Genomic DNA, 19,249 nt, shown 5'->3' with positions numbered 1-19,249 from the left:
GAAAGCAAGAGCACACCGCTCCACAAATGGCGAGAGACATGGGCGATCGAGAGTCAACGATTGTTAGCGAGCAGACTCTGATGATATAGCGAATGCGTGGCCAAATAATCCGACGTGCGGCAATGGTCCGATTCGGTTGTGATCATTTTTCCAGAGGATATAAAATTAGCATGGGCTGCATACCTTGACGAGTACACACTACGCAATTGACGCACAGCAGAAGTCAGCAATGTTTCCCACCTCACTTTTTCCCTTGAGAATTATGCTATGAGACTCAGGATGGGATCGGTGATTACTCACGGTTTCGCGCTGATGAATAAGTACACTCGTGCGTCAGTCAAGCTGAGTTAACGAGAACGACCCATGATTGCCAGCGGAGAAACTGCCACTCACCCGGATACCTCACACATGCAAGACGCCAGAATCGTCAATGTGGGCTTCGTTCCACTTCCTTTGGCGCATCGACTGGATTCTAGACTGTCCTGCACGCAGCGCGCTATGCAGTATGCAGGGGCCGTGTTATTTGGATTGATCATCCCTCCGGAATACACACCACTTACGCATCAAGCTTCACGTACCACAAGATTCCATGCTAGTCAAGTTGTCAATCGCTCTCAGTGCGTTATTCATCTGAAACTTCCCGGTTGCACTTAAGTTCTCGCTCACAAGCTCCACAAAGCCGATCATAGGTCTCAGCCAAGAAAACATATGAGAGCGGATAATGCCGAGGGTTTCCAGGAATACAGATAGAGATCATGACGGAAACGCTTGGACAGGCAGCGAATACTGCGATGGCTCAAACTACTGCACGCCACAGGCGATACCTCATGCAGTTTCTCTATAGAGGACTGGCGTATGGGGAGATTCAATACTAATGAGGGGGGTAGCCAGGCGCAAGCTAGTTCTCTAGAGATACGAAGAAACCCCAAAATGGCTATCAAGATGCACCGGACGGAGAACAGTCCCAGTGCATGACGATTGCATCAACAAGGACTCTGAAGGTTACCAGCCTCTATTAGTGGACGGACCTATGACTCATCATTGGATCAATATAGTTGATTTAGTACTGCATGCGGCCTCGGAGCTTTCAACCCCCAATGCCCCCAAGGACAAGTCTTCGGTCTCGGATTGGTCGTCTTTCTTTCCTTCAGTGATGGGGAGCTAAGGGTCACTTTCTTGACTCAGATTTTCTTGGAATTCCCCCTAGCTTTCGCTGGGTGCTTGGCGTTTACCTGGGGTTTGTATGTAGGAGCGTGCTCCTAGGTCGACTCGCAAGTCCACTTGGACACTGCCTTCATTGAGGCGTTGAACGGCATTCTAGTCCCAGTTTCAACTCAGCCTCTCAATTCATCACCTGAACTTCAAGCTACTAGACTACAATGACGAGGTCACACTACCGAGCAAGCTAACCAATATTTACTCAGCCGGTGCTTCCGGCGGTTTTATTGCCGAAAGACTATCTGGATTGACCTTAGGAGTGGCCTTTCATACTGACGGAGTCGATAGGTGGTCAGTTAAGGTAGTCAAGGACAAGAAGGCATACTTAGTATGGCGAGAAGTCTCGTAGAGGATCCTCATTTGATCGGTGGGTTTGGGGCGATGCTGCGATGGGCGCATCTGGTGTATTTTTGTCCCAATACTAGGGTTACTGTTACTTGTTAACAATACTGCGTGTCTACGGTTATCCCAGGTGGGGGATGAAAGACATCCAGGATGTAGTTCGGTAAAGGCCGGGGGGTGGAGATCCAAGGGGTGATCAACATGGAAATTCTATACCCGATGTACCATTTCAGGTTTTAGCGGGTTTGAGCGGAGACATACATACTAAGTAATTCAATCGGCAATTGCCGTACCCCGGCCATTGCCGCATTCCATATTGGGCATCCACCTAGAAGTCGAATTCACCGCCAACTAGAAAGATGGAGGTATGTGGATCAATTAAACATTGTTCCCAATGATGGCATGTTGTTTTAGGCTCATGAGGGGAGTGCAGAGAATCATTCTCAAGTGTGTCCGGAGTGTGGTATGGACGTACTTCTGGGGACTGGTGGTCAAAAAAATCTGCTGCGTCATATTGGCAAGGCAAGATGCCGTGAATCCCAAGAAAAGCGGGAGAATAAAGTAAAAGCCCAACCACAAGCTGAGTTAATGGCTTCATTTTTCAAAAAAAAGGAGTCCGTACACCGCCCAACTGTGGTCCCCCCCGCTTTACTCCAAAGTCTAGCCCCTGAGCCCATCCATTCACCCTTGCCATCAAAACCAAATCTTCCACACACTGAAGAAGCTCCGAAAATGCCTAGTCAACCAGACAAAGGACTGCAATCAGCCAGTTGCTTATCAAAACTGAGACATATTGCGACGAACCTCCCCGATACTGTCCCACTTGCTGCTCCCTCAGACCCTATTGCAGCTCTCACTGGTGACCCTAAAGAAATAGTGGCCACTCGAAAGCTGGAAGAGCCAGATGAGGATGTATATGAGTGGCTGGATAAAAAACTCAACAATATTTGTGGTGAATATGCGAAACGGAATGGCACCCTAGCATCAGCCATTAGACGGGGCCCAATGGGGTTGCCAGGGCTTTGTGCTACACTCCAATACTTCACCAACAACAAATTTGCTTCTGAAGAAATTCTGGAGATCCGAATCAATAACCTGATTGAGGAAGCAAAAAAAATGTATGTCACCATCACCGTTAAATTCAAATCCCCCCAAAGTGCTGCTTAACATAATTCCAATAGAATCCCTCTAGAGTCCCATCCTGCATCAACAAGGCCCTCCCCAAGGAGACAGGATAATACTGTACTCACTCAGCGCATGTTGCCTTCACCGCAACCTGGTACCAAACACCTCCCATTTCTCCTGGACTCTGATGAGGACAGCGACTCACCTCCCCAAATAATTGACAACAAGCATCCATGCCAAGGAATCAGAATTGACGTTCCTGAAGGGAGAAGCCCATTTCTTGAGTGGCCATGGAAAGAACAAGCGGAGTTAGCAATGGCTTGGGACATCCACACTAAAAATGGTATTCTTACCTTGCATGCTCCCACTTGTCTACAGTTGACACTGCGGGTTAATGAGCCATGCCGAGAATGCCAACTCCTCCAAAACAATCAAAGACTTTGCCGTATTCAGGACCGGATCCACAGAGGCGTCCCCGAGACCACCCCATATAAGTACCTTGGGATGTCTGGATTAATCGAAATTCTCAGGCAGAAAGACCATCAAATTGACAGTCTCAAACTTCAATGTCTTAACACCAATCGGAAACTGGATTTGCTCATGACTTCAAACCTGGACTACAAAAGATTCGTCATGGCTGTGGGCGAGTGCAATGTACCCCGCTTGAATCAACTTGTGCGGTCCGCGCTACGAAAGAAGCATGGGATTAATGGAATCATTCAACTTATTGGGAGAGCCGCACTTGGAACTTACAGCCCGAGGCACACAGAACAAGAACACCTTATGAGTGTTGTGCTCTACCGGTTAGGGGGTGCACGCGTTGCAGAGTTTGCACATGCAGCACTCAGCATGCCAGGGATAGCAACAACCCGATGACACTGCACAACCTCAATCCGCGCTTCTCCTGCCTTCCCAACCCTTGATGAAATGAGATCAAACATCGCAACGGCGTTTCAAATTGATGCCCCTTCCAATAATCAAATTGTCGGCCTTGTTTGTATGATAGATGAGATTAAGGTGGAAGAGGTGTTGGACTGGTGCCCGCACACCAACAGTGTGATCGGCCTTTGTCGAGAGCATTCAGGGTGTAATGCACATGCAATCAATAACATCGATGATGCGCATACACTGTTTGATGACTTGGCAAACAGAAAAGTGCATTTCGGCATGGAGGTACGTCTAGGACAAAGGGGTGTGAACCATAGCACCAGCTAAATCATAGACGATAGGCTACAGTTGCCGCAATTGGAGCTCTCACCGGGAATCATCGCCAATACATTGCACGGCCATTTCTAATCAGTGCAACATGCAAAAATGAGAAAGCCGACAAACATGCTGATCTCCTCCGCCTAGCATGCAGTGCCTGCAACCAAATGTGTAAGGAGACCAAGGGGAGTGTATATTGCCTTGCCTCAGATGGTGAATCAAGGCGAGGAAAGGCACTTGTAGCCTTAACGGAGCACACACCACTATCTCCAACATCCCGCTTATATGCTTACCTGGGTGGACTACCGCTGCTAAACCTACTGGTTGGAGAGGACGAGTTAACATCTGACAAAGACTACAAGCATGTTATGAAAAGACTTCGACACACTCACCTGAGGCCCAGCGGTGTTTCAGTCGGTGGTGTTCAGATTACACCCTCAGTCCTGCGGTCCCACCTAGAAGGCAACAAATACCCCTCAAGCCAAATCAACAACCTGATGAATGTCACAGATAAACAAGACGTCACTACAATGTTTAACCTAATGCTACTTATCTGTCAGGGACGCGTCCGGGGTCGAGAGGGCCCGGGGGTAATGCCCGACACTGAGGCTGTCGCGGGGTGTGGAGCGGGCGTGCGTACTGGTGGGCCCGATCCGGGACAGCGGTCCCTGGCCACTCAGACTGAAGTGGAGAATGTGAGAAGAAGGTTACTTCTTCGGTTCCCACTTCAGGTACATTTATGTACATGCAGCTTGAGTCACATGACAGGTGCCACGTCATCCTCGGAGGCAGCCGCAGGCATCCGGGTGTCCCCGTGGGGGATCCCGAGAGCGTCCGCTGCATGCGCGCGTGCTGGGCACAGCGGGAAGCCGTCCGGGGTGTTTGGGCCGGACAGGTCAATAGTACATCGATACAAGGGAAGGTGGTCCGTGTAGATAGAAAGAAATAAACAGGAAGAGGAAGATGAGAAGAATGAAATAAAGAAAGGGGAAAGAAAAGGGAAAAGAGGGGGGAGGAGAGAGAGGAAGGAGGGGGGAGGGGGATAGACAGTGGGGAGCGGGTGTGGTGTGGCCAGGTGGGCCCGGGTCAGGCGGGTGTGCCCTGACATCACCCCCTCCTTAAGCCGCTTCGCCTCGAAGCGGCCAGGGGGTTCGTTCTCTCCCTTCCTGGGGCGTGGGGGTGTGTTTGGTGGAACTCCTCGATCCGGTCAGGGGCATGGATTAGTTGGTCTCGGGGGAGCCATTCATTCTCTGAGTTCGGCCAACCCGCAAACTTTACTAAATACCAGAGCTTCCGGCGTAACCACTTAGAGTCCAGTATTTTTTCCACTTCATATTCCTCCTCTCCATCTACGAGTTCTGGGCCCGGGCGGGGGTCAGGGGGTCGTTCTGCGATCTCGTCCGGGCGGTAGGGTCTTACGTTCGTCACAGATACGACTGGGTGAATTCCCTTTTGCCGTGCGGTGAGTTGGAGCTTGATGGCAGCCGGGGAGACGACCTTGACAACTTTGAAGGGGCCTAACCACTTATGGTCTAGCTTCTTGGTCGGGCGGTCAGTCGTATAGTTTTGGGCGCTGAGCCAGACTCGGTCACCCTCCTGGTACTTGGGGGCTGTCTCTCGACCTCGGTCGTAGTAGCGGGCCATCTCGTCCGCTGCATGTTCCAGGGCCGCCTTCGCCTCTTCCTGCATCTTCATCATCCTGGACGAGAAGGCGTCGGCGGCTTCTACCTCGGACGTACGTGTGGGCTCCGTCCCCATCCTGGGATGCTGCCCGGTGTCAAGCTCGAAGGGGGTTCGACGGGTGGACGAGTGGACGCAGTTGTTGTAGGCAAATTCTGCCAGTGGGAGCCAGTCCGCCCAGTCGTCCTGGCGGTGGTTGACGAACACCCGAAGGTAGGCCTCGATTTCCTGGTTAACCCGCTCTGTCTGTCCGTCAGTCTGGGGGTGGTAGGGCGTTGAGGGGGTTAGCTTGACCCCCAGGAGATCTGCAAGTTCTTTTGAGAAGCGCGAGACGAAGGCGCTCCCTCTGTCGCTAAGAATCTCTTCCGGGAGCCCGTGGTGCTTCCAGACGTGCTCTAGGAAGAGCCGGGCGATACCAGCCGAGTCCACGGATGTCACGGTGGGGATCGCGTGGATGCGTTTGGACAGACAGTCCACTACAACTAGGATGGCGTTATAACCTTTCGACTCTGGGAGCCCTCCCACCATGTCTACCGAGATCACCTGCCAACGGTGGGTGGGAACTTTATTTGGGGTGAGCTTCCCAACCTTCCGTGCGGGGAAGGGTTTGATGCGGTTACAGGTGTCGCATCCACGTACGTATCGCCCGACATATTCTGCCATCCGAGGCCACCAGTAGTCGCGGGAGACGAGCTCTAGGGTTTTCCATCGCCCTGGATGTCCCGTCGCCTGCGTGTCGTGGTGTAGCCGTACCAGATCATGGCGGAGTTGTGGGTCTTTTGGAACGTACACCCTGCCCCGGTAGAGGACCAACTCTCCCTGTCTCTCCCACTCGTCCGACCTCAACGTTCCTTCTCCCAGTTCCCTCATGGCCTTTACCACTTGTTCGTCATGATCTCTCGCTCCTCGTACCCTCTCTAGGATATCCGCCTCCTCACCCTCCACTGAGACTGCTTCCGTCACACGGGCCTCGAACCAGGCCGGTTGGAGGAGGGTCAGCCCCTCATTGTCGTCCCTTCCCTTCGGGTGGTCAGCGCGGCGGGAGAGTGTGTCTGGTTTCCCCATGAGCTTCCCTGGGCGGTGGACGAGGGTGAAATGGAAGCGGGAGAGGAAAAGGGACCATCTGGCCTGGCGTCGATTTAACCTCTGGGCCGTCCGGAAGTAGCCCAGGTTACGGTGGTCGGTGTAGATCTCGACTTTCTCCTCAGCACCTTCCACGAAGTGTCGCCATTCCTCGAGGGCTCGGACGATTGCAAGCATCTCTTTATCGTACACTTCGTAGTTGCGCTCTACATCCGTGAAACTTTTGGACATGAACGCTACCGGGTGGAACTCTCCATCCGGTTGGAGCTGGGAGAGGACCGCACCGGTTGCAAAGTTGGATGCGTCGCACTCGAGCCTGAAGCGGCCGTGGTCGGTAGGGAAAGAGAGGACAGGGGCTGTGGTGACGGCTTCCTTGAGGGCACGGAAGGCATCGTCTTCATCCGGGCCCCAGTTCCAGGTTTGGGTCTTCCGGGTCAGCCTGTGAAGGGGGCGGGCCTTCTCAGAGAAGTCTCTGATGAACCGGCGATAGAAGTTTACGAATCCTAGGAAGGATTGTACTTCTTTCACCTTGGTTGGGGGGGGGCCAGTCGAGGACACCCTGGATCTTCACCGGGTCCATCGCGACGTTACCCTCCGAGATAACGAGGCCCAGGTACTCGATCCGGGTTCGCTCAAACTTACACTTCTCTGGCTTGAGGAAGAGCCTCCTTCTTCTCAGCGTCTCTAGGACTTCTCGGACGACCCTTCGGTGTTCCTCCAGGGTGGCCGTGAAGATCAGGATGTCGTCCATGTAACAGATGACAACCTCCCGGTCGATGAAATCCCTCAGGATGTCGTTCATCATGGTCTGGAAGGTTGCCGGGGAGTTACACAGGCCGAAAAACATCACCATGGGCTCGAACAGCCCCCGGTTGGTCGCGAATGCCGCCTTCCACTCGTCTCCGTCCTTGATCCGGACGTTGTTAAACCCCCAGCGTAGGTCCAAGGCTGAGAAGTATTTGGCGTTGCGGAGGCGGGCGAGGACGTCTGAGATGAGGGGGAGCGGGTATGAGTTCTTCACCGTAATCTCATTCAGCTTCCTGTAGTCCTGGACCAGGCGTAGGGACCCGTCCTTCTTCTTGACGAAGAAGACTGGTGCTCCCATGGGGGATTTGGACGGCCGTATGCGCCCGTTCTGTAGGTTCTCGCGTAGGAACTCGTCTAGTTCTTTCTGTTCCGGACGCGAGAGTGGGAAGGTCTTCCCCCTGGGCAGTTTGGCGTCCAGTACCAGGTCTATAGCGTGGTCCCAGGGCTTCCGGGGGGGCAATTGGTCAAAGGCTTCTTTGGAGAACACATCCCGGAAGTCCTGGTAGTGCTCTGGTACTAGCGTCTCAAACGACACGGGCTCAGCCTCCGGGTCGCGGGCCTCTTGGGCCATCCACTGCGAGGGGGTCGTGGTGGCTCTCAGGTCATGGCCCCAGCTTGGGGGGATGATGGCAGCGTAGATCCCATCCCCAGGCTCCAGTACCGGGTCCTGATCATTTTGTATTCGCGGTTGTCTGCAGGAGGACGGGCAGCGGGACATGACGACTCTCTGTCGTACCCAGTCCACTTCTGGGTTGTGGTGCAGCAACCACGAGTGTCCTATGATGAGGGACTGGCGCCCGAGATTTGCAACCACGAAGCGTGCCCGCTCTGTGTGTCGCCCGAAGGTCAGGAGGGCTTCTAGCTCTTCTGTTATAGCTCCATTTTCGTTCGGGGTTCCATCGACATTACGGACGGGAATGGGTTGGGGAAGGGGGGTTGTCTCTAGGTTGTGCTTTCGGACGAACTCGGGGCTTACGAAGTTCCCGGTGGCTCCTGAGTCCAGGAGGGCTGACACAGATACCGACACGAGGGAGGTTAGGGCGGTCAGTTTCACTGTGAGGTTAAGAGATCTGGGGGACTGCTTGGAAAGGACGTAAATGGCGGGGGGGGAGACTGCTACCTCGGGCGTTGCTGCCCTTGGGGTCTTCTCGTTCTCACGGGTGGAGGATGCGTTTCTCCTCTTTTTCTTCGCGATGACTCGGTGAAACTTTGGCATTGGCGTTGGCTTACGCGCGCTGCGGTATTTACACGAGCTATCTTCTACGGGCGGCCGGGACGCATCCCTTACCGGTCGCCTGCCTGAAAATCCCTCTGAGGTTCTTCCTCTGGTTCCCCCTCCACTGTCTCTGTCCCTTCGGTCAACTGCCTCTTCAGCCCTTCCATCAACGTCCTCAGGTCTTCCGGGTGGAGACGTCGTACTCGGCTGACCCTGGGGTGTGGGCATTCTCGCGCGAGATGACCCGGGGTGTTACAGTTGTAGCACCGTCTCTGGTCAGTCCTCGACCTGTCGAGATCCATCGGCTGGGGGCCCGTCCCTGGTGTAGGACGGGCTGCTGGGGTGGGGGCGGAGGTGCTGGAGCAGGTCGTGGGGGGTTCTGCGCAGGTCGGGTCTGGGATGGGGTCACGGTCAGCGGAGGTCGGGCTGGCGGGAATGGGGGTCTAGGTGGGGGTGCGCGTGGTTGGGTGGCTTGGAAACGTCGCCACTGGTTGTCCAGAAGCGTGGCTTCGCGCTTCCACTCAGTCCAAGTGGTGGGCATGGGGCGGAGGCGGTATATACTCTCCCTAAGCCGCGAGTTAATCGCTTGCTCAAACCGGTCGACCAGCCCGACATCGCCTAGCCTCGAGGCGGGTCCCAATATCTCGAACTCCTGGATGACCTTATCCACGGAGTCAGTCCCTTGGCGGATGACTGCCAACTTCTGCCGAGCTGTGGCCTCCCGGTTCGGGTCTTGAAACATGGCATCGAGTTCCGTGTTGAACTCGTCCATGGTTATGGTGGGGGAGGTGGCTGTCAACAGGGTGATCGTCCGTTGTGTCGCCCACGCCCCTGCAGGTCCTCCCTTCATGTAGGAGAGGACGAAGAGGATCTGGGATAGTTCGGTAGGGAACTCGGCTGCGCGGACATGGAAGTAGATCCCGCACTTGGCTTTGAAGCGATCGAGGTCTTCACTGGCTCCTGAGAAGGGAGTGGGGGCAGCGACCTTCGGTGGTTTGGGTCTGGGCGCGAGTGTGGGTACGGGCGCGGGTGCAGGGGTGGGTGCGGGTGCAGGTGCGGGTGGGGGGTGGTTGCGGGTTTGGCTCTCCACAATGGCTTGGAGCTCCTGGAAGCGGGCCAGCAGGTCGTCATACTGTTCTTCTGACACCATGGCTGGGGAGATGGGTGAGGTGGGGGAAATAAGGTTAAAACCTTCTTCTGCTGTCAGGGACGCGTCCGGGGTCGAGAGGGCCCGGGGGTAATGCCCGACACTGAGGCTGTCGCGGGGTGTGGAGCGGGCGTGCGTACTGGCGGGCCCGATCCGGGACAGCGGTCCCTGGCCACTCAGACTGAAGTGGAGAATGTGAGAAGAAGGTTACTTCTTCGGTTCCCACTTCAGGTACATTTATGTACATGCGGCTTGAGTCACATGACAGGTGCCACGTCATCCTCGGAGGCAGCCGCAGGCATCCGGGTGTCCCCGTGGGGGATCCCAAGAGCGTCCGCTGCATGCGCGCGTGCTGGGCACAGCGGGAAGCTGTCCGGGGTGTGTGGGCCGGACGGGTCAATAGTACATCGATACAAGGGAAGGTGGTCCGTGTAGATAGAAAGAAATAAACAGGAAGAGGAAGATGAGAAGAATGAAATAAAGAAAGGGGAAAGAAAAGGGAAAAGAGGGGGGAGGAGAGAGAGGAAGGAGGGGGGAGGGGGATAGACAGCGGGGAGCGGGTGTGGTGTGGCCGGGTGGGCCCGGGTCAGGCGGGTGTGCCCTGACATTATCTGGAAGTTACCACCACCACTCACCATGGACAATCCCATATACTACGAAACTCGTGTCGCCCTCAATCAACACTCAAAGCTTGTCAAATATCTAATCTTACCCTACATAAATGTTGACATGAGCCTTCATGATCAACTTAAGTCTCTTAGTGCTGTGGCACACCTGGCATACATATTCTTTACCAATCATAATGCACACTCGGCTTACCTCCCATCACCCCTTTACCGTGATATCCAAATCATGGTCAAGAACGCGTTCTTTTGCGTGGCAAAGATGAAGCGTGACAATCCCAATGGCGAGTTCTTCTTGATCCTGCTGGGCACGGATAGGCTGGAATGGATTTTTGGCCTTATCAGATCTCAAAATGGGAGCGATGTTAACGTTAGCACTTACACTTTATTGGGCCGAACTTCAGGGGCCGTCGAATGCCACTCAATCCTCTCCCAACACCCAGAATGGGACCGGGGCCCTCGTCGGCTAAGGCTCCAGGGTTTAAGCACCACAACAGGGATAGAGCAAAAAATCGATCACCTCAATCCGGCATCGTGGAAGGGAGACGTGCGAGTCTCTGGCGTACAACTGATGTCTGCATGGAGATCCGGCTGGCATGAGGTAGAAAATGATCCAGAACTCACGGCATTCAGTCCTGCAGAAAAGTTTGGCAAGCTTGAGTCGACCCCGGGTGCTGATCTGCTAAACCCCTTTGGGATGGAAGTATGTGAAGATGGTGAAAATGAAGAAACGTACGATGAAACTCCCCAGCAACCCAACCCAGATTCCACCATTCCCATTGTACCCGACTCGCTGGAACTTGAGGAACTCGTTGACAACAAGGATGCGCGGAAAAATGGGCTCGAAAGTACAATTGATGTGGGGAATGGGAAGCATGTACACAAGGCAAAGGTTCTGCGTGAATTCACAAGGTTCACAAGAACATCAAACTCGACTGACCGATTGAGACGTGTCGCCAATATTTCCCGCTTTGCCCAAATCCCCGCCACGCCACATCATCACATTGGTGATGGTTCTATCACGGAGACCGAATGCATCTTGATCCAAGATCCAGTAGCCACGCTTCTGAGATGCGAGGGAATCCCATTTCTGGGTGTTGCCCAAGTTAGTTCCATCAAAGTTGATAAGAGTTCCCAAAGTGCAGTATCAAAAGACTTACTCAACGAAGAAACAGTCACCATCGGTCTTCAAATCCTCTGCTTGAAGTCGCAAAACATAATTCTGTCAAATGGGAAGGATGGTGATTGGGTCTGGCAGCATGGACGAGATGCAAGCATCATGGTTCCCGGCAAGTTCATCCAGCAAATCAATCCTGATGTTGTTACTGTCGAAGAAGAGAGCGCCGTGATCGGAGCAGGAATCAGAAGAGAAGGTGGCTTGAGGAAGGCTGTAGGATATGGGTTTCGAAGTGATGAGCTGCGAGAGTTAGCAGCAGTGATGTTTGGGGCACTCTCGCTGGATGATCGACGTAAGATAGTTGAGATCAAACAGTCGGATAAGTTCCCTTACCAGGTTAACGGTGAGCTAGTTGGCTGCAGGTTACAACTGTCACACGAAACTCATTGGGCAATTCTCTCATCAGGCAGAGTGTGTTTTGCATGTGAACTTGAGGGGGATGACAGAGACATGGTAACAACGAATATTTCTTGTGAACGTTGTCATGCGATCTTTGAAACAGCCCCAAAATTACTCGCACACATCGCAGCTCACATATTACATGACCCAACTATTAGCCGAGAGGATGAGCCATGCGGGCTCTGTCTATCACCAGCACCTTCATGTCGGATTGGCCTGAAGAAATATAAAGCGTCTTTTACGCTTGATTATACTAATTCAATGTGTCAGAGGCTGGTTAAGTTTTCTTACGCCACTGCTTCCCAACCTTCACCTACAAACCCGTGTGCTAATGTTCCCATAAAGTGTCCACGGTGCCCCAAAGGATCCAACACGGTATGGAAGTACAACATTGCTTTTCATTATGCGAAAAACCACTCCCCTTCTGTTCCACCTAGCGAATTTGACATCTCAGATTTCGAGCTGGAAGGTCTCAAGATGGTCTGGAACAATCGCCATACTGCGAATTGAGGGGAAACTAGACGACGGAAACACTTAGCGGCGAAACTCAACATTTCTGAAGCACATAGTTCCCGTCTCTGCCTTCGGTATGTCCCAATCCTTCTTTACTTATTTATCACTTCAGATGTAATATTAATTATTAATCTACATCCAGGGACACAGACCTGGAAACACCACCCGAAGTCAATGCGGACTCATCCACTGGACCACTGGAACAAGATATCGACGATGACCTCGATACCAGCACCCCCGAACATATTCCCACCTCTCCTAGCCCCCATCCACCCTCCCCGGCCTCAGCTTTGCCAACCACCTATTCCAGTGGCCGTCCAATGCGCCACGCTCCCAAACGTCCTACTGGCATTCATATGTGTTGTACCATGAAAGTTACCGCAAGCAAAATTAACGATGGTACTAATGTTGTTAGGTGTAATGGGACGGGCTGTGAGACGGTTTGGGTATATGCCTTTTACGTACCTTAATACTGTTGTTGTTTTCTGACAGACAAATTAGTTCCATAGGTCATGTCAGGGTCTAGGGTCCTACATCCCCCTGAACTGGACATGCGGTGCCCATCAAGAATCCCGCAACAGCAAACGAGCAAGGAAACAAGGCTAACTATTGGCATAGTGGAGGTTTTCAATTTATTTTCAATGATAATATACATTTGCAAATACATTTGAATCGAAAATTTTGACATGCACAAAATAGGTTTAGTCCCTCCGACCAGAGACTATCATACTAACATGGGGTTTGGCATTTCCCGAATGACCCCCCCTTGGCTACGTCCATCACACCCAAGTATTTCAGAGGCTCCATTAAGTTAGAAAGGACAGGCGAACTGCCGTTAGGAACAAGGTTAACACAGAACACGGACAATTGCGCAGAGAAATCTTTCGAGTATCGTGAAGACCAGTCCACCACCATAAACTGAATGACTGAGCGATAGAAACCTAGAAGAGAACACTCCCAGATGGCGAGACAACTGGTGGGTCCGACTTGTTGGTGTCCCACCCAGCATCTGATATGGAGTGGACACGATAGTACAGACGTATCTGGCGGACTGTGCCCAATACACAAGTTGGAGCGCGTGGGAGCCAAGCGAAAAATTCTGCCTATGTCATCTGAGTGTGGAGAAAAGAATCGTTAATTGATGCCAAAGGAAAGGGTGTGAATAATTCAACTGGTGTCGGTGTCGGACAGGATCCACGTGTGCGATTCTGGCACCCTATCTTAACTAGTAGGTCAACAAAGGCAAGAGCACACCGGAATGCATGTGTATACTCCACAAAGGGGCCATCAGCAAAAAATTGTTATGCTCCTGAGTGCTCCGGAGTATGGGGAGCACTGGGAGAATCAGGAGGAGATTGGCCAGTCCAGGAACAGCTCATTTCCTCCGGAGTTGGCCAGGTACTCCAGGGCACTCCCAGGAGGGCATGGAGCATTGCTTTGTGCACAAACATGTCCAGTAAATACAATTTAAATGCTTCAAAATCTATAGGGGTGAGAAGCTTCTGGGAGCTCCTGGAGCATTTGAAAATGAAAAGGAAAAAAGAGGGAAGAGGGAAGAGGGAAGATTCCCATGAATACCTCCTACCACAAGGCTAACACAACAAGACACTGCTTAACATTTAGATCAAACACTATACTATATATCAAGGACACTGAGACTCACCAATACACAATCAAAATTTATGGCCTGATATATGATTAATCTGGCAACTTAATCACTTTCGGGCTTGCAGAATATGGAGGAGGGGAAATGGGGGAAATGTGGGGGGAAATGTGGGGGGAGAATGAGGGGGAATGAGGGGAGAATGAGGGGGGAATGAGGGGGAATGAGGGGGGAATGAGGGGGGAATGAGGGGAGAATGAGGGGGGAATGAGGGGGGAATGAGGGGGGAATGAGGGGGGAATGAGGGGGGAATGAGGGGGGAATGAGGGGGGAATGAGGGGGGAATGAGGGGGGAATGAGGGGGGAATGAGGGGGGAATGAGGGGGGAATGAGGGGGGAATGAGGGGGGAATATAGAGGGAAATGAGGAAAATTTGAAAAATAGGGACTTCTAAAAAGTTGAAAAAAAATAATTAGGGAAAAAATCAAAAACATTCAGGAACTGTAGTGCCTTTGAAGTGCTTTCAGGATATATAATTATTTGCGAAATTGAGGAAGAAATGATGGAGAAAAATGGAAAATACTTTCGGAGACCCGAGAAATAATGAGAACTGAATTGATGGGAAAGTCTGAAAATTGAATAGGAAAGTGAGGGGAAGCCTTGGAGCATTGTTATTTTCTGCTGTTCTGATTTTTCCTGATTGTTCTTGGTCTCATTCCCAGCTGCTCCTCAATACTCCTGAAAGCTCCTGAAAGCTCCTGGGAGGGTCCAGGAGCAGCTGGGAGTGAGACAAAGAACAATCAGGAAAAATCAGAACAGCAGAAAATAACAATGCTACAAGGCTTCCCCTCACTTTCCTATTCAATTTTCAGACTTTCCCATCAATTCAGTTCTCATTATTTCTTGGGTCTCTGAAAGTATTTTCCATTTTTCTCCATCATTTCTTCCTCAATTTCGCAAATAGTTATATGTCCTGAAAGCACTTTAAAAGCACTATAATTCCTGAAAATTTTTTTTTTCAACTTTTTAAAGACCAAAATTTTCCTCCCACTGCTCCTGGCACATTGCATACTCCTCACCACTCCCAGCTGCTCCTGAACCCCCTCCCAGGAGAACACTATTGGCTCCAGGAGTGCCCAATCTGCTGTTTTGTCTCCCACATGCTCCAGCCACTCTTGATGCTCCGGAGCATAACAGACTTTTGCTGATGCCGCCTGATGCGGCAGGTCCCACCACTCTTCCGTCCTCCGTTGTTGCAAAATATATTTGGGTTGAAGATCCAACCACGTATAAACACCTCACCCTTTTCTCAATCATCCCCTGTTACAACATATGCTGTTGTGTCCGGAGGGTGTGCAACAATGTCTCCCTCCAGCGTTACACTTCAGGTTTGTTATAAATGTCATCGCAGAGGAGAGCAAAAAGGTAAGTACATCATGAAGATATCTGTCATAATCCGGAAATCGGGTGCAAAGATGGACACACGAGAGGAAGGGGGCAGGCCCGATGGGAATCTGGTAACAGTCACCAAACAGAATATGTGCAAGTGAACGGTCATGAATATGCAACACAGTGCAAACGTTGAAAGAAACACCATAGTTTTTAGCGAGGGGAATCAACTGGTGAGAAGATGGTAATTCGGCAGGTGGTAATATTGAAATTATGAACTAGTCGTGAATTAGCGCTCAGTTCCAAAGATGTGAACTAAGTATTATTAGTCATTACCTAGTCGCGAATTAGTGCTAGGAAATATGTACAAGATTAGACAATATTCCAAGTGATGAAAAAGGAGTCTCACCTCAGTTCCAAAGATGTGAACTGAGGAGAGAGGAAAGAGAAAAATCGCGCGAGGTGGCTTTTAAGCCATCCTCGACTGCGTTCATCAACGTGGATGCCAAAAGTAGAAGCATCGGGCAATCCTTCATGGAAATGCCCGTGCGCAAGATGTATAGTCTGACGGACTCAATGGACAGTCCACAGTGTACCAAGAAAACAAGGATTTCAACAGGTAAAAGGCTGTAAGACCAGGGAGCTAAGGATATTCTGTTAAGAGAAAGAGCAAGAAGAAATTGAATTACTCACTGGTAACATCGGTGGAGGAACACCTTGGACAACTGATATCTAGACCTATAGAGGGGGGTTCTCAGGACGTTTGAAGAGGGCCTAGAGGCCTCTTTTGTATGGGAACATCCAAGGACGTCCTGAGATGTCCTGACAATTCACTTTCAATTCAAATGTTCAAGTAACGATGTCCTTAATTCACAATCCACTTCTGGAGCTGTGTGCACGCAGAATCATGAGTTGGAGTAATAATACGAAATAAAGAGGCGATTGAGAGAAATTTATCGCAAAAGACCCGATGGCAAATGGTTGAGAACTGATGGAGAAATGTGTGATTCTTGGTTCACTCAACACCGCACGGGAGTGGCATGCGTGGGAAATGACATGCAAGGTCAAAGTTCAGTGCCTCTCAGATGTCAAAAAAATACGAGAAAATATGTCAAGTTTACTTTGAGGACATGTATTGTAGTGCACAAACTTTCAGGACATTTGGACTACTATTCAGTGAGATAGGGGAAATGCACAATGTATTCCCCGCTCCTCCCATACTATCTTGCTCATTTCTCCACCATTTGGAATGAGACCAACTGCGTTGGAAAGCTAAGGTTTAGTATAGTTGAATGGTGTAAAGTTAGAACGGTTATGGGGAGCGGTTGAGGCTTCCAACATGAGTTTGGGTTTCCAGGCCACTTTCTTATTGTTCTGTCTTTTTCAATTTCTTTTATTAGTGTTTTCCATTTCTTAAACCCAATTGGAATGTTCTTGAAGCTACCATAGCATATTATTTCTGTTTGTTTCTACAGGGAAAGGTTCATACACTACAAAATAACTATTTTTATGGATTTTACACTGTAGCCACACAGCACACAGGCCCAGTCTTGCCTCCATTCGCACATCCATTTAAGACCCACATTACTCGCTCTTTCTAATTTTTTTCTATTTTTCTGAAACCATTTTCAGTTCCTAAGCAGGATTCTCATGCACAGCATAACTTTCAACTTCTTACTCAACGGTCTCTACAACTACACATTTACACCCAACGTTCTTATGCTCGATCGATAGAGCACGATTATCTCTCCTATCATGCCAATTTTCGTGCTGAATGGACAAATATTAGTAGAGATTCTGATTCAACACCATGCTGAATCTCATGTGGACTTGACAGCACCTGTCAATGGTGGTACCTCAAGAACCACAGGGCCAATTTGAATAAAATTGAGCTTGTTGGAAAGCTGGAGGAGAGGAGAAGTTAGTGTGGCTCAAAGAAAGGCATGGAAAGGGACGGTTTGATTTCGCGTCGACCTTCTTTCATATCAGGCTGCTCCAGCAGTAGTTCCCCCATTTCTCCCCCATTTCTTCGTCGATTTACACATATTTTGTATCATTGGAAAGCTGTTATCAAAATGAGTCGAACTAGTCTGTAGCGGAGAGATTTGGTTCGGCCGTTGTGGAGATCGTCAACTTTATTCATTGTGTTGCCATCAATCGGCATAACTTGTAAATATATTGACAAAAATGCCATCGATTTGTCTCAAACTTGGTACTATAGGAAGAATATTCTCCACGGGCACTCAGGATATTTTTCCATATTTTTAAGGCTCCTGAGAGACTCTGAATGTCGACTCTTTCCCTTTTCCCACGTAATCCATGTTCGGTGAATATTCATGACAACACATGTTAGAACTGAATGTGGTAATATATATGCTTACATGCGACATAACATGTGTGTTCTTCATTCTGATACCTAGCTATGAGGTTATACATTTCCTTACAGAATGTTGGCCAGAGCTTGTATGTACTTGTAAGTGATGGATTTTCCAAATCGGTGGAGATTTGGCAGAGATGCCAGCCTCTCAAGCTACCCATAGTACCAGATATGGTTATCTGCAATGGCTTGTAAAATCTCCAAAATCTTTATAAGCATTAAAAATCCCCTTGAAAGCACCATGGCAGAGTATAATGCTCGAAATCATTGAGAAACATTGGCCATTCCCCTGCCTTGGCTATAATTCCCTTAATATTCGATTATCTTTTCCATTTTCCTGTCTACTATTTATGTAAATAGCTGTATGTACAACATCGCGGGGCACATAGTTATCAGGACATCCTCATATTTTCCCACAGTCCATTTTTGGCAGCAAGCCGCATCACCAGGACGTCCCAGGACGTCCACATTGAAATAGGCCGTTTAGGCCCTATTTGAAGCGTAAAAAACACCCCTTGATAGGGTGGGTTAATTGGCTGACTAGCCTGTGGAGGAACTGAAAGGTAGCAGTGGTCCGGAAAGCATGAGAGAAGCAGCAAAGTGGAACGATAGTACAAAGAGGAGGGGGGGAAGGCAGAGTAAGCGGCATGAGAGTGGTGTGGTATAAATGAAATTGTTGGGAGGACCCTGGGTTATCCCAAATTGGCAATAATAGAGGACCTTGTCATCAAGCGCATTCAATCAAGGTCGAAAAATTTACAAGACCTGCTACAGAGTAGCAGGAATGATGTAGTGAGCTATTAAGGAATTGATGGTAGGTAGTCGGAGATGTCAGGACGGACGGGTCAGCCACGGGTACTTGGCGCTCCTCAATGGAGCGTACCGTGTGTGTGGTCGTGACTTGTGAGGTGGGTGAGAACTTTGTATAACTGCCATCGGTCACTTGGCATTCACAGTGTGAACGTACCGGTAGCGGGTTGATATCATGAGCGTGCAATGAGGATTGACTAGCGGGGCCTTCAGTGACTTGGCGTTCCCAAAGGGAACATACCGTTGGCAGGGGAATATGATGACTGACGAGGGAGGGAACAGATGATGGATGGGCAGCTACTTGGTGTTTGCATAGCGAACGTGCCAGCATCATGGGAAAGTGGACCTCAGAGTATTCACAATCTCCAAGATTGTGATATGACGTTGTCCGTCGAGCACTGGGGGGAGAGCTGAGTGATGAAGTCCTGTAGGGTACAGATTCCATAGGATGATATACATGTCGAGAGTCTTCGACTCACGACCTCGAGTTCTCATGGCAAGGACCGCTAGAGGACTCGACATAACCAGACTTAT

The 19,249-nt window shown here is 50.4% G+C and overlaps 2 protein-coding genes across 2 annotated transcripts; both read left to right on the top strand.

Annotated features, from left to right (window-relative positions):
• The first annotated feature begins 1,424 nt into the window (after window positions 1–1,424).
• On the top strand, window positions 1,425–3,808 carry EI90DRAFT_3199739 (uncharacterized protein). The gene is made up of 3 exons (XM_039066417.1): window positions 1,425–1,925; window positions 1,975–2,678; window positions 2,742–3,808. The coding sequence occupies exons 1-3, from the start codon at window positions 1,920–1,922 to the stop codon at window positions 3,559–3,561; spliced, it is 1,530 nt and encodes a 509-aa protein (XP_038915872.1). The 5' UTR covers window positions 1,425–1,919; the 3' UTR covers window positions 3,562–3,808.
• Window positions 3,809–12,038: 8,230 nt separating this feature from the next.
• Window positions 12,039–12,521, top strand: EI90DRAFT_2858700 (uncharacterized protein; the record flags this gene model as incomplete). The annotated part of the gene is made up of 1 exon (XM_039053783.1): window positions 12,039–12,521. A coding segment is annotated over one exon (483 nt), but the record flags the coding sequence as incomplete, so codon positions are not given.
• Window positions 12,522–19,249: the final 6,728 nt, after the last annotated feature.

Source organism: Cantharellus anzutake, assembly GCF_015039405.1.
Source record: "Cantharellus anzutake strain C23 chromosome Unknown EI90scaffold_24, whole genome shotgun sequence".
Lineage (NCBI taxonomy): Eukaryota > Fungi > Basidiomycota > Agaricomycetes > Cantharellales > Hydnaceae > Cantharellus > Cantharellus anzutake.
The sequence above is the reverse complement of the archived record's forward strand: the minus strand, read 5'-3'. Positions and strand labels throughout refer to the sequence as shown.

What these genes read in the sequence shown, in the direction of transcription:
- EI90DRAFT_3199739 (XM_039066417.1), top strand. An exon ending in ATTGAGGAAGCAAAAAAAAT is followed by an intron (nt 2,679 to 2,741) that starts GTATGTCACCAT and finishes TAATTCCAATAG; the next exon opens with AATCCCTCTAGAGTCCCATC.